At 38.7% G+C, this 15,680-nt stretch overlaps 1 protein-coding gene across 4 annotated transcripts in view; it reads right to left on the reverse strand.

The window, feature by feature from the left end:
* The window catches only part of Ube2w (ubiquitin conjugating enzyme E2 W), an 84,891-nt gene that overhangs the window by 6,347 nt on the left and 62,864 nt on the right, over positions 1 to 15,680 (reverse strand). For 3 of the 4 annotated variants that reach the window (XM_045143119.1, XM_045143120.1, XM_045143117.1), the window contains exon 4: positions 9,861 to 10,016. In XM_045143119.1, coding sequence (XP_044999054.1) covers positions 9,861 to 10,016 — 156 coding nt within the window. Of the gene's footprint in view, positions 1 to 4,179; positions 4,256 to 9,860; positions 10,017 to 15,680 lie in introns of all 4 variants that reach the window. The other variant, XM_045143118.1, reaches the window with a different exon arrangement.

Consider the following 15,680-nt stretch of genomic DNA (forward strand, 5'->3'; position numbering starts at 1 on the left):
AAGAACCACAGGTCCTTACACTTTTGCGGAAAACCATCATGTATGAAAGTTGTCCATTGAACATAGCAAACAAGTTACATTATTAATGATTCTAACTGCCTACCTTATTGTAATTTTTAAAAATTTTTATTTATTTTTTGAGAGCAACAGAGAGGAAGAGGCAGAGAGAAAGAGAAAATGGGCACACCACAGCTTCCAGCCACTGCGAACTCCAGATGCATATACCATCTTGTGCATCTGGCTTACATGGGTACTGGGGAATTGAGCCTCGAACCAGGGTCCTTAGGCTTCACAGGCAAGTGCTTAACCGCTAAGGCATCTCTCCAGCCCCTCATTGTAACATTTTTATGGGTAAACAAAAAGATACTTTGTACTTAAAAAAATTATTTGAGAGTAAAGAAAGAGGAAGAAAAACAGAGATGGACATGCCAGGGCCTCTTGCCACTGCAAACAAACTCCAGATGCATGTATTACTTTGTGCATCTGGCTTTATGTGGGTACTGGGGGAATTAACCCCAGCCTTCTGGTTTTTTCAAGCAAGCACTTTAACCCCTGAGCCATCTCCAAGCCCAATATGTTGGTTTTGTTTTTGTTTTGTTTATCAGGGTAGGGTCTTACTCTAGCTCAGGCTGACCTGGAATTCACTATGTAGTCTCAGGGTGGTCTTAAACTCACAGCAATCCTCCTGCCTCTGCCTCTTGAGTGCTGGGATTAAAGGCATGTGCCATCACACCTGACATCATTGTACTTTTATCCAGTACATTTTTGTCTGTCTTATAATAGAACCTCAATCATTTACTTATGCACATGATCACATATAAACCTGTTTTCTAACACAGGCTCCAGGTCTGAATCATAGGCAAATTCCTGAGCCCATCTATATGCTGAAGTGAGTCATCTACTTCACAAACCTATTTTGACTAAACTGTTATTTTTCAGTCCCACCGTCTCTGCTCAACTTATTTTCTTTGTGTGTATGCATGTGATGTTTCTTATGATGTATGTATGTTTATGTGGGTATGTGGGGATGCTCATGCCACAATATGCATGTGAAGGTCAGAGGACAACTTCTAGGTGTCAGTCCCTGCCCTTCTATCTTGTTTGAGGTAGGGTCTTCTCACTATTGAATGTCGCTGCTTTGGCCAGCTTGTCTGCCAGCATCTGGGAAATTCTCCTGTCTCATCTTGCCACAGATGTCCTGCAATTAGAGAAGCTGACACAGCTTTTGGCTTTTACATGGGGTCAGGGGATCTGTACTCAAGTGTGTGTGTGGCATTTTATCCACTGAGCCATCTCTTCAATCCTCAATTAATTTTTCAAAGTCTATGGACTCCTACCTTAACTAGCAACATGATGTGCTTACATTCCAATGTAGATATGACTTGAATTTGCCAGTAAATAAAAACTTTTAAGAATTCTAGAAAACAGATGGCTAGTCAATTTCAAGTAAATAACATTAAGTACATTCATATCCCACTTCTTACATCTGAGGAATCTACTAACAAGGTTACATTTTATACTTTAAGAAGTCACAGTGTGCTGAAGAATCTCAAAAGAAACCAATAAAAAGTATTATTTTCAAGGGCTTATAAATAATAATGTATAAGGTTATGAATTTCAACTGAGGCTTTTTTCCAAAAACCTAACCCTGGTATCAAGGCAGCTCAATGTGGCCTGTCAGCTGAGGCACATGCCTTTAATCCCAGCACTTGGGAGGCAGAGGTAGGAGGATTGCCAGGAGTTGAAGGCCACCCTGAGACTACATAGTGAATTCCAGGTCAGCCTGAGCTAGAGTGATACCCTACCTTGGAAAAACAAAAACAAAAACAAAAACCAACCAACCAACCAACCAACCAAACAAACAAAAAAACCCACATAAAACAGCAAGAACCTATGTGTCATGAGCCAAGTATGGTGGCACATATCTATAACCCTAGCACTTGGGGGGCAAAAGGCAGGCAGGCTGCCACAAGTCTGAGGCCACCCTGGCCTACAATAGGCAAGTTCATGGCCAGTAGATAGAAAGGAGGAGAGAGGTTTGGTCTATATCTTTTGGTAAGTAGACTTTAAAGGAAAGAACATGATCAATAAAGGTTTTCTGATACTAAACCTGTGAAGGAGATGCGAAGGTTTGAATGAAATGACCCCCAAAGGATCATGTGTCTTGAATACTTTGTCCCCAGCTGAATTTGGAAAGGTTATTGAGCCTGTGGGAGGGGATCCTTGCTGGAGGAGGTGTGTCCTGGGGCAGGCTACTGAGTCACATCTCCCACCCCAAATTCTGATACTTTTAAAAGATGCTTTAATTAGTTGTGTATTTGTCAATACTCATGAATGACTAACTTTAATTTTTTAATGAAACTGGAATTGTTATTCTAAGAAAGGAATTTGAGACACTCAAAGAATGACATTTTGGGGGTTAGGAAGATAACTATGTGGCTAAAAGTATTTATTTGGAAAGCATAATGGCATCAAGTTTGATTCCCCAGTCAATACCCATGTAACACAAGATGCACAAAGTGGTGCATGCATCTGGTGTTTGTTTGCAGTGGCGAACGGTGTGTGTGTAGGGCTGTTATCTCTTTGTCCCTCTCTCTCTCTCACACACACACAGATAAGTACAAATATTTTTTAAAAAGGAGCAATAGACATTTTATGTGAGAAGGCTATTTGTAGTACTTGATTTAAAAAAAAAAAAGAATGATAAGCCAGCAAGTCAAAGGGCTATTTAACTCAAGTAGGGGTGTATTAATTTTCTGTGAAATCCTTGGTGGCCAGAAAGAATTCCTTAAACCTGATTATTAATAAATGGAAAACTCTTCTTTTGCCGAAGAATTGCTGACACAGTGGTGTCAAGTGAGGAGGTACCTGTGAATACCTAAGAATATCATAAAACCTAAAACAAAACAAAACCAGCACTCTCACCACTAAGTCAGACATCTCTACCAAGCCCTCCATGGCTAGGACAATGGTACAGAAGAGGGGAGCAGAAGAATGTTGAGATTAAAAGCATGTGACACCATACCCAGCTACAGAGAGTGAATTTTATTCATTCATTTCAAAAAATACACTGATCATGGAAAATGCTAATAAAAATTTAAAAAAAAATACACTGAGCTGGGTTTGGTGGCGCAGGCTTTTCATCCCAGCACTCGGGAGGCAGAGGGGGAGGATCACTGTGAGTTCAAGACCACTCTGACACTACCCAGTGAATTCCAGGTCAGCCTGGGCCAAAGAGCGACTCTACCTCGAAAAACAAACAAACAAACAAAAAACAACAACGCTGACAGGACTCAGGATATGGCTCAGCAGTAGGGCTCTTGGCTAGCAAGCATAACAGCAAGGGTTCTGTTTCCAACACCAACATGGGGAAAAAAGTACATGGAAGAATATAAAAATTTTGCTTTTAGTTTAAAATATCTCATTGGGAAAACACTAGGATTAGTTTGGAAATGATGCTGGTATCTCTGAATTATAAAACTACCTATTACTCACCCAACACCCCCCCAAAAATAAAGAAATTTTTAAAAAAATCAAGTTTCCTCATAAAGCTAAAATTAGTAAAACTTCATATTGTTTAAGAAGCAACTAGTTGAATCAGAGCTTTATGTAATGGAGCATCTGTAATGTATGGTAATCACACCCTACCATGAGCAGCAGCAGAGCTGAGGACACGAAGACATCAGGACTTTTACTTAAATAACAAGGGTCTTAATGGCTAGTTCTATTTGAAACTAAAGAGTATTATGGACTTCAACCAGGTGCAGATGTGCAAACCTACAATCCTAGCATGTGGGGGGTGGGTGGGTGGGGAATCGCAGAAGCAGGAGGACTGCTGTACAATCAAGGCCAGCCTGACCTACAATGTAAGCTTTAGGCCAACCAGGAATATAGAACAAGACCCTTTCTCAAAAGCTGGGCTCACTTATAAAAAATACCTACCAACTTCTAAAAAAAAGATTATTAAAATAATGCTAAATTTTACTTGTATGATGGATATGATTCTGTTTGCCCCACTAAAAACTCTACTCTAATATCCATAAAACATATTTAATATTTTAAAGAATGTTATCCATATTACAAAAATGTTACCTCAACTACATTTTCCCAAGTCCTAATAAACAGTATCTTTCACGTGAAAATACTGAAAATTTATTACTTCAAATTAAAACTGCTTACCATGATACCACCATTTTGTTTTCTTTGGATTCTTGTTACATGTTCGCACATAAAAAGAATTATCTGGTGGTCGCCTCTGAAATAAGAATTAAATAGTAAATTCTGGTAAAGAGTAACTAAGGAGAAGTAAGTTTACACAAAATTATTACAGTTGCATAAAAACAACAGAAACATCAGCAGCACAGCTTAAAGAATAAAAGGTATAAAATATACTATGGTAGAGTTTTGACACCTAAATTGTTTTAAGGGAGTGTCTGCTCTGGATTAGATTCCAGTGGATCACTGGGAAATGACTATCAGCCAAAAGGGAGACTAGATATATGAAGCCAAAATTCGTTATGCTTCTCTCTCCCTCTACAAGTAATTTAATATTTACTTTATTACTTACTTACTCTGTGTGTGTACGTGCGTGTGTGTGTCAGTCAGAGAATAACCTTGAGGTGTACACCTTCTCCTTCCACCTTCTTTTGAGACAGAGCCTCTTGTTTTTGCTGTAGCAAAAGAACACCAGTCTACTTGGCTCTCACGCTTTGGAACTTTTGGAATTTCCTGGCTCTGTTCCCATTGCTGTAGGCACCTTAGGATCACACAGATACATGTACCTCTTTGCAGCCAGCTTTACATGGAAGAGAATCAAGTTCAACTTGGCAGGCTTGCAAGCCACTGAGTCATCTCCCCAGACTCAATTTAATATTTCTGTAAACTTAATTTAAAAAAATCTAGGGCTGGAGAGATGGCTCGGCGGTTAAGCGCTTGCCTGTGAAGCCTAAGGACCACGGTTCAAGGCTCGGTTCCCCAGGTCCCACGTTAGCCAGATGCACAAGGGGGCGCACGCGTCTGGAGTTCGTTTGCAGTGGCTGGAAGCCCTGGCGCGCCCATTCTCTCTCTCTCCCTCTATCTATCTTTCTCTCTGTGTCTGTCGCTCTCAAATAAATAGATAAATAAATAAATAAATAAATAAATAAATAAATAAAATTAAAAAAAAAATCTAAGCCAGGCATGGTGGCACTCACCTTTAATCCTAGCATTCAGAAGGCCGAGGTAGGAGGATTGCTGTGAATTTGAGGCTGTGGTAGTTTGAATGGATGTCCCCCAACAGATTCAGGAGTTTATTAAAACTTATAAATTAGATTGCCAGCCCTGGCTTGAGGAGGTGTCACTATGGGTGGATCCTAGGGTGTGTTTGGGGGCAGATCTGGAATTCCAGATAAAGATATGCAGAGTGCTTGAGCTCTGCCAGGGGTTTCTGGAGTGTGGTTATTTATGGTGGTAGCGGTGTTATTTCTCTCTGGGTGGACCTGTGAAAGGGGGCCAGTTTCTTCCACCATTATCAAACTTCCTCTGGGATCTGTAAGCTTCAATAATAAACCTGTTCCTCTCATAAACTGTGCCTGGTTTGGAAGATCATCCCAGCAACATGAAACTGAATACTACAAAGACCAACCTGAAACTATATAGTGAATTCCAGGTCAACCTGGACCAAATGAGACCGTATCTCAAAAAACCAAAGAAAAGCCAGGCATGGTGGTGCACCACTTTATTCCCAGCACTCGGGAGGCAGAGGTAGGAGGATCACTGTGAGTTCAAGGCCACCCTGAGACAACATAGTGAATTCCAGGTCAGCCTGGACTAGAATGAAACCCTACCTTGAAAAACTAAAAAGCCAGGCGTGATGGCACACACCTTTAATCCCAGCACTTGGGAGGCAGAGGTAGGAGGATCACCAAGAGTTTGAGGCCACCCTGAAACTACATAGTGAATTCCAGGTTAGCCTGAGCTAGAGTGAAACCCTACCTCAAAAAATCAAATAAATAAATGAGTAAATAAATAAAAATAAAACAATCTAAGGGTGTCTGAAGAACTATACCAACTGCTAATCATTCATACAGCTTATGATTTTATTTGAATATAGCATTAAGGACAGACCAGAAGATTCAATTTGTAAACAATGTGAAAGAGGCAAAATAAAAATATGTATTACATTTCTGAGAGACATTGGTCTTTGTTATTCATATGCCCCATTAGAACAATTGAGAAATACATGGTAACCCTGCAGAACTACATTAGAAACAGTGAAGCTAAAACTGGTGGAAAATTACAGAAGAGACTTTTCCTGAAAAATGTTAGAAGTAGGGGACTTTCTAGGAAGATCTGGAAACATGCCAAATTTATGCTAAAGATACTGAAGAAAGGCTTAATGATTGATCTATATCCTCAACCATTCTCTTTGCCAATTTGACTTCTCTGACAACTTAAGTATTTTTTTCCTATTTAAAAATATTTTCCGGGCTGGAGAGATGGCTTAGCGGTTAAGCGCTTGCCTGTGAAGCCTAAGGACCACGGTTCGAGGCTCGGTTCCCCAGGTCCCACGTTAGCCAGATGCACAAGGGGGCGCACGCGTCTGGAGTTTGTTTGCAGAGGCTAGAAGCCCTGGCGCGCCCATTCTCTCTCTCTCCCTCTATCTGTCTTTCTCTCTCTGTCTGTCACTCTCAAATAAATAAATAAAAAATTTAAAAAAATTATAAAAAAAATATTAAAAAAAATATTTTCCAGTGTTCAGACTTAACTAACTGTTAAACAAAGAGATTAAAAGAATGCCTTACATTATGAGACTAGTCAAAAGAGTCAAAAGATTAGTCAAAATATGATTTAAGGGAAGGTCCATCAGAAAGCAACAGTGACAGAGACCACACCCACTGCAAAACCCCCTCCCCCAAAGTTTTTAAAGCTCATACACACAGCTCAGTGAAATGAACAACAGAAAATTTCAGTTAACATCAACAACAACAAATTAGGGCACAGGTTGTTTTTTGGTTCTTTTTTAAAGAACTACCAAGATTACACTTTTGATGGAATTTGAGAAAATCTCTTTAAAAATTACAAATTATGCTAACTTTATTTCCTCATCTTTGTAACTAACACTTAGCATAGTAAAAATAGGAAGTGCTTGATTAATTTTTGGTTAATTTTATTATATTTCAGAGAAATTCTGACTTCCAGAATTCTTGGTTAAACATTTCATGCACTAATTCCATTAAATATAATTTAGTGAGCCAGGTGTGGTTGGCACACACCTTTAACCCCAGCATTTTGGAGGCAGAGGTAGAAGGATTGCCATGTATCCAAAGCCACCCTGAGACTACATAGTGAATTCCAGGTGAGGCTGGGCTAGAGAAAGACCCTACCTCAAAAATAAATAAATAAATAATTTAGCATGGGTATGACAGAAACTGCAACCCTTGTATATTAATATGCCATGATGTACACATTAAAGCAAAAAAATAGAAAGTGTCAAAAAAAATATAATTTAACACAGTTGTAGAGAGCAGTGCACACCTTTAATCCCAGCACTCAGGAGGCTAAGGCAGAAGGATCACTGTGTTAGAGGCTATCCTGGAGCTATACAGTAAGTTCTAGGCCTGCCTGGGTTACAGTGATCCTACCTTGAAAATAACAAAAACAATAATAATAAATCAGTAATTTAAAGGGGATAATTAGTCTTAGTCTTATAAACAAGTGTGTGAGAAACACTAATATTAGATAGCTAGAAGGTGAGGAGAATGGTAAAAAAAAAAAATTAAAAGAGGTATACTGAGACAGGATCATTCCTCTGGCTTTTAATAGCAAATCATTACATTTAAATGTAAAAAGCCAACAATCATGTAAGACACATGCAAGAGATATGTACAAATATTACTGGTGATCATCTCTTGCATGTTAAAACCTATGGCTGGGCAGGAGGGATGGCTTTGTGGTTAAGGTGTTTGCCTGCAAAGCCAAAGGACCCAGGTTTAATTCCCCAGGACCCACGTTAGCCAGATGCACAAGGGGGTGCATGTGTCTGGAGGCCCTGATGCACCCATTCTCTCTCTCTTTCTCTCTCTACCTTTTCCTTTCTCCCTCTTTCCTTCTCTCCCTCCCTCCCTCTTTCTCTGTCAAATAAATAAGTAAAAATAAAACCTATGGGTATTACCTTACTTTAAGTATACTAGACATAGGAACCCTTGTAAATACAAACTACTCATGAAAGCTTAGTGTGGGTGTGGACAAAATACAGGAACCATGAAAGTTAAACCTAAGCTCAATTACAGCTTTAAAATGCAGCTTAGACAAACCCATAACAAAGAGGAAAGCAAAGTTTTTTAGTGATAGTAAAATACACATATCTTATTTCATCTAAGACATACTTTTTTCTGCATATTTTAATGTTCCTCAATGGGGATCTTTTAATTAATAATTTAATACCAATTGTTTTCCTGTAGTACATAAAAAATTAGCCCATTATTCTATATGCTTATCTAAACAAAAATTTTTGCTTGTTTCTGAAATTGAACACCAAGAAACCCATTATATAGACCTAATGTTTCAAGAAACTCTCTAGGGGCCCAAGGAGATGGTTCAGCAGTTAAAGTGCTTGGATTCAATTCCCCAGTACCTACGTAAAGACAGATGCACAAAGTGATGCATGTGTCTGAAATTTGTTTGCAGTGTAAGAGACCTTGGAGCACCCATTCTCTCTCTCTTTCAAATAAATATTTTAAAAACAGAAATTCACTAGGTAAAACAATGACTCAGAATGTTTCAGTTACTAAATAACTCATTATTTTAAAATAAACTTATATTAAAGATCAGTTTATTTTGAAAAAGAAATCTGCTAACCGCAGGTGTACACACACCTAAGGTTCCCAATTTTTTTTTTTTTTTTTTGGTTTTTTGAGTTAGGGTCTCACTCTGGTCCAGGCTGACCTGGAATTAACTCTGTCATCTCAGGGTGGCCTTGAACTCACGGTGATCCTCCTACCTCTGCCTCCCGAGTGCTGGGATTAAAGGCGTGCGCCACCACGCCCGGCCCAAGGTTCCCAGTTTTAAAGGTACCCTAAATTGAACTAGTGATTTTTTTCCCCCAATTTGGTCTCCTCACTCCCATTTTCATTAGAGAGACAATCTGTAGATGAGCAAAGGAGAACATGATAAGCTGATGGAAATTCTAATAATAAAGGTCTTCCTCCTTTAGCATAATCACTAGGATGGGGACTGGAAAAGGGGACAAGGGAACCATGATTCTCACTTCTGGGTTTTCCACTGTGATATCTAGAAACAATATTTTTTTGTACATTTTTCCTCTGTATATTGTCTTGGAAATAATATTCAGATTAGTTAAGACTATGTGCACAAATTTCCTGTTTAAAAACAATAAAACACTGTGTGAGAATGAAAATACTTAGTAGCAGAGGCCAATAAGTTAAAAAGGAGACATAAAGGGAAGAGAAAGGAAGGGAGGAGGGTACTTAATAGGTTGATATTGTACATATGTAAGTACAGGATTATGATGGGAGGTAATATGATGGAGAATGAAATTTCAAAGGGGAAAGTGTGTGTGTGTGGGAAATTACCATGGGATTTTTTTTTATAATCATGGAAAATGCTAATAAAAATTAAAAAATAAAAATAAATTTAAAAAACGATAAAACATTAGGCCAGACTTCTAGTTCATTTAACATTTAAAACTCTATTTGGTATCAAAATAACTTTCTAACTTATTAAAAAACATAACATTCCCTGTAACTTAAAAACAAAAAGCATGAGTCCTCTATCAAATAAAAATACTTATATATTAAAATTGTTATTCTACCTAGCTAGAAAAAACAAATTATTACCTGGAATAATTCGAAAAGTCCTACCTTTTCTTTGCAGCTGGAAAGCATGCTAATAATGCTAAGACAAACTGACTGGACTGACAGCGCCGGGGACCAGTCTTCTGTTAGAATGGATAAACAGATATGACCATTGCTATAAACATGAGGATGAACGGGAATGTTTTCACCAGTAAACATGACCTGAGAAAAAATAAAATTCCATTAACACTCACGTATTCCCTAACAAAAAAACTAAAATATTTTCCACATTTAGCAAGTATGATTTTTAAAAGACAAATTAAAAACAACCCAAAACCAGGAATGAGAGGAACATCTACTGTTTGTTTACTGTCACTGACCTAGTCATTTCATTGCACAAATAAACATGTAGCCATAGAAAAACCCTACATTATCTTAGAGTTTAGCTATTTTTTATAGATTCCTTTTAAATTTTCTAAATTTGTATTTTCACTGATGAATGACAAACCACTCATCAGAATAGGTTTCACTAGGCGTGGTGGCGTACTCTGGAGGCACAGGTAGGAGGACTGCATGAGTTTGAGGCCATCCTGAGACTACACAGTGTAGCCCAGGTCAGCCTGAGCTACAGTGAGACCCTACCTCGAAAAACAAAACAAAACAAAACAAATTGGTTGCCAGGGCTGGAGAGACGGCTTAGTGGTTAAGGCACTTGCCTGCAAAGCCAAAGGACCCAGGTTCAATTCCCCAGGACCCAAGTAGGCCAGATGCACAAGGTGGAGCGTGCATCTTGAGATTATTTACAGAGGCTAGAAGCCCTGGCACATACATATTCTCCTCTCCTCTCTCTCTCACAAATAGAACAAAAAAATAAAAAAATAAATCTTCATTACTCTGCATATGAAAATCAAATTCACTAATATTCCAAAAGTACAATTTTGAAATTATAAATAACATGTGGCAGGAATGCCCCTCCACCTGTAGCAGTGGTAGAACATAAGCTACACACAAAAAAAGATGCATGCTACATACTCTACCTTCTCTAAAGCCATATATTTACCAGAAAAAGCAAAACCACACACACACCAAAAAAACACCTAGATGACAAAAAAAGGTTAAACAAGTCTCCCCAACTTGTTGCTGTTTTTCTCTGCTTTTCCTATTATTAACTTCTTATAACAATATCCCTTTGGCTTTCCCTGGCCTCACTCACTGCTATGCATGAAAACATATCCTAACTTTTGTGTTTCTTTTATTTATTTATTTATTTATTATTTATTTATTTATTTGAGAGTGACAGACACAGAGAGAAAGACAGATAGAGGGAGAGAGAGAGAATGGGCACGCCAGGGCTTCCAGCCTCTGCAAATGAACTCCAGACGCGTGCGCCCCCCTTGTGCATCTGGCTAACGTGGGACCTGGGGAACCGAGCCTCGAACCGAGGTCCTTAGGCTTCACAGGCAAGCGCTTAACTGCTAAGCCATCTCTCCAGCCCACTTTTGCGTTTCTTAAGCTTATCCACATAGGAAGCAGAATAAATCCACGTGTCCTGAAGTATCTTTAGGCATACTCCATACTTCAAGGCAAAACACATATGTACATACATACACATACACACACACACACACACACACATGCTTCCAAGAGAGTTCTTTATTTAGCAATCTAAGCATAGAACTCAAGTCCTTACACATGATGACAAGAGCTTTACCACAGAGCTATAGTCCCAGAGAATTAATTACTTACTTTTATATAAAATTTAAACTGAATTGGCTCACCAATTTTAGGTAAATTTCATGCAGTAATACCATATTAATGCTACAGGTTAGCAATTGTTCCTAATTTCTGATCTCACCACAAAAAGAAAAATAAACATCAGTTGAGTAGAGATCTAGTTAAAAATTCACAATCAAGCTGATTGTGGTATACCACCATAGTACCAGCATCTGGAAAGACGAGCTCACTTGAGTCCAGGGATTTAAGGACAGCTTGGGCAAAGCAACAAGGCCTTGTCTCAAAACAGTAACAATGACTTACACAAATTCAAAAGTCCAATTTTCTGATGCAGTATCCATGATAAGATCGGCATTATCTTATCATATATCAACCAAAAGTTCCCAAACTAGATCTACTGTACCTCTCTTACTCAACCCAGGCCAACTACCAAAGAGAACAGCATTAACAGGAAGGAAAATATCCTAGTTTAAGTTATGACAGAAACTAATAAATTAGTGCTATGCACATACATTGTATTGTCTCCTTACAGAACAGAAGATAAGTCAATGAAATAAAAGTATGGCCAGTGAGATATGGCTAAGTGTAATATGGAACATGCAATGAAAATAAAGTAAGCTAAGGTCTTTAGATACTTAAATGCTGAGCCACAAATTTGACTTTACTATTTTACAAATATTTACATTTTAACAAACTAATCTTTTGTACAATTTGGAGTGTGCTAACATTTTAAGTATATTAACCAACAGGACTCTTTTTCTTAGCTGATGTTAATATAACACAGCAAAAAGTATTTTCCAAAAGGTTAACTCTCAATGCTTGTGTGTTTTTTCAAGCTTTAAATTCTGCCTACCAACCTTCATGCCTACCAAAAAAACAAAAGCTAACATAAAGCTGAAACATTAAAATTCCATAATAAATTACTTGTGCTTCCTAACTGTAGAGACTCTCTGACTGCCTTTGAATGTCTGTGTTGTAAGAAAACCATTTATCTTTTTTTCTTTTAGCGTAACAAACACTTTTTATTTATTTGCAAGGAGAGAGTGGTGAGAGGATGGGTATGTGCCATAACCTCCAGTTAATGCACACAAACTCCAGATACAAGTGCTACTCTGTGCATCTGGCTTTACACGGGCACTGGGGAATTGAACCTGGGTCATTATTAAATGATTTTTCAGGCAAGTGCCTTAACCACAGAGCCATCTCTCCAGCCATTTATCTGAATTACACATAAATACTAGTGCCCTAAAAACAAGGTTTTGAGTAGTCTGAGTTCTCCATTTTATGTGTCCAACGACAATTGCATTTTAGTAAAATTTTTAAGTGTGAACCACAGCTTATTACATATTTATTTGTACAACATGTTACACATGTCTAGAGAGGATTTTAAAAATCTCACAGAATACATATCTGCTTTGGATTATTCATTTTGTCATTTGGCCAGTAGAGTATTTGCATTAAGAATATAGCCAATGCCTGGGCTTCTGCCTGAGAAGGAAAATACTTGGTAGCAGAGGCCAGTAAATTAAAAAGGAGACATAAAGAGAAGAGAAAGGAAGGGAGGAGGATACTTAATAGGTTGATATTATATATATGTAAGTACAATTACATGATTGTAATGGGGAGGTAATATGATGGAGAATGGAATTTCAAAGGGGAAAGTGTGGGGGTAGGGAGGGAGGGAATTACCATGGGATTTTTTTTATAATCATGGATAATGTTAATAAAAATTAAAAAAAAAACAAATAAAAATAAAAAAAAGAATATAGCCAATGCCTAAAAAATGTATTCCCTAGCCACAGTTATTTTAAAGAATAAACCTCCCTCCTGTAAAGTTTCTTATCAAGAAGTTACATAGACTAGTACTCTGAAAGTGGCAAAAAATAAAGAATTGAGCTGAATATGGTGGCACACACCTTTAATCCCAACACTCAAGAGGCAGAGGAAGGAGAATTACTGTGAGTTTGAGGCTAGCCTGGAACTACAGTGTGAATTCCAGATCAGCCTAGGCTAGACTGAGACCCTACCTTGGGATGAGGGGGGGCATAAATAAAAAAAATTAGAATCTGGAGAGGTGGCTTAGCGGTTAAGGCACTTGCCTGTAAAGCCTAATGACCTGGGTTCAATTGCCCAGTACCCATGTAAAGCCAGATGTACAAAGTGGCACCTGCATCTGGAGTTCGTCTGCAACAGTGAGAGGCCCTCGTACGCCCATTCACTCTCTGTTCCTCCCTCTTGCTCTACTAGGAAATAAAAACTTTTAAAAAAGAAAGGAAAAATCTGCCAGGTTCCCTTCTTTGGCAAAAATAAACCCATTTTATCAGCAATCACCAAAGAAAATATACAAAGAGCCAAATACATAAATTATATGATAGCTTTGACATGCAAATTCACAGGGCAAAAGGAAAGCAGCGGTTTCCTTGGAAAGGACTGTTATAAACTTATGCCTGTGGCCAAAGAACCACAATCGCATGAACCACAAGGAACTTCAGAGAGGAGAGAAAGAAAAAGTAATCAGAAGACTGATAGCAAAAGCAGCAATGCGTAAAGCAAACGAGCCAGAAACCAAGACAGTAACAACTTTGATGTTAGAGAATAAAACAAAAATCAAATCAGATCTCCTGCAAAGTGGTGGCTCATGCCTGTTATCCTAGCATTTTGAGAGGCTGAGGCAGGAGGATCTAGGAGTTCAGAACCAACAAAGACTATATAGAATAACAAGCCAGCTGAATAGTGAGACCTTGTTTCAGTAACAAAGCAAAACAAAACAAAAATTAAATCAGACCTCAATTATCCTTATTTTTTTTCCAAAGGCTTTTAAAACATGCTTTGTAGGACACAAATGCAGCCAGTTTGAAACTTACTGTGGTGGTTTGATTCAGGTGTCCCCCATAAACTTAGATGTTCTGAATGCTAGCTCCCCAGCTGATGGATATTTGGGAATTAATGCCTCCTGGAGGGAGTGTATTGCTGGGGGCGGGCTTATGGGCTTTATAGCCAGTTTCCCCATGCCAGTGTTTGGCACACCCTCCTGTTGCTGTGTTCCACCTTACGTTGGCCAGGGGGTGATGTCCACCCTCTGCTCATGCCATCGTTTTCTCCTGCCATCGTGGAGCTTCCCCTCGAGCCTGTAAGCCAAAATAAATCTCTTTTTCCCAGAAGCTGCTCTTGGTTGGGTGATTTCTACCAGCAATGTGAACCGGACTGCAACACTTACACAATCCAAACCAGGGGAATTAATTATCTACACATGTTATAGTAACCCCTAGGGCCTAAGAGCTTCAAAATTTTGTCTAAATAAGGAAAGGCCGAGTTTACATGCCAGAGATGAATTCTTGAATAAAAGAAAACATTTGTCCTTAACAGTATGCTCATGTAAAAGGTGTTACCAGCCTTTTCTGTTTCCACAGACAGCTGAAATGTAAGCTATGCCATTCTGGTTCTCAGCATGTTTGCTAAGAGCAACCACAAATGACTTTCTTTAAGCACATACTGTTCTCCATCCTTGTTTAACATTCAGTATAAACCAAAGGAGGAAACAGGTATTTCAGTTGTTTTAATGCAGCCAAGTAGATTACAAAAACTATAAATACTGTTTCTAGAGTTCAAAAAAGCTTTGAGTCCTCTCTAGCTGATGAAACTATCTAGGACTGGGGCTAGGAAGATGGCTCAGCAGTTAAGAGGCAAAGCATGAGGACCTGAGTTTGACCCCCAGCATTCATGAAAAAGGTGATGGGGACTATAACTCCAGCTCTGAAGTTTGCTGGTATGGTATTTAAATCAAATAACCCATGTGTTATGAATGCTTTGTCCCAAGCTGATGGTAATGTGGAAGTGGGGTCTTGCTGAAGAGAGAGGCTTAGGGTGTTATAACCAGCTCCCTCTTTGTAGATCTCAGCTCGTTTGCTCTCTCGCGTGCTAGCGTGTTCTCTCTCTCTCTCTCTCTCTCTCTCTCTCTCTCTCTCTCTCTCGTTGCTTTCTGCCAGGTGCTGTGACAAGAAGTGATGTCCATCCTCTTCTCTACCATCCTTGCCCTGCAATGATGCAACTTTCCATAAAGACTGTAAGCCAAAATAAACCCTTTCCTCCTATCAACAGCTTTTGGTCACAAGTTTTGTACCAGCAAGGAGAAGGTAACTATAACAGGTAGGA

This window comes from Jaculus jaculus, chromosome 2 (genome assembly GCF_020740685.1).
Source record: "Jaculus jaculus isolate mJacJac1 chromosome 2, mJacJac1.mat.Y.cur, whole genome shotgun sequence".
Taxonomy (NCBI): Eukaryota; Metazoa; Chordata; class Mammalia; order Rodentia; family Dipodidae; genus Jaculus; species Jaculus jaculus.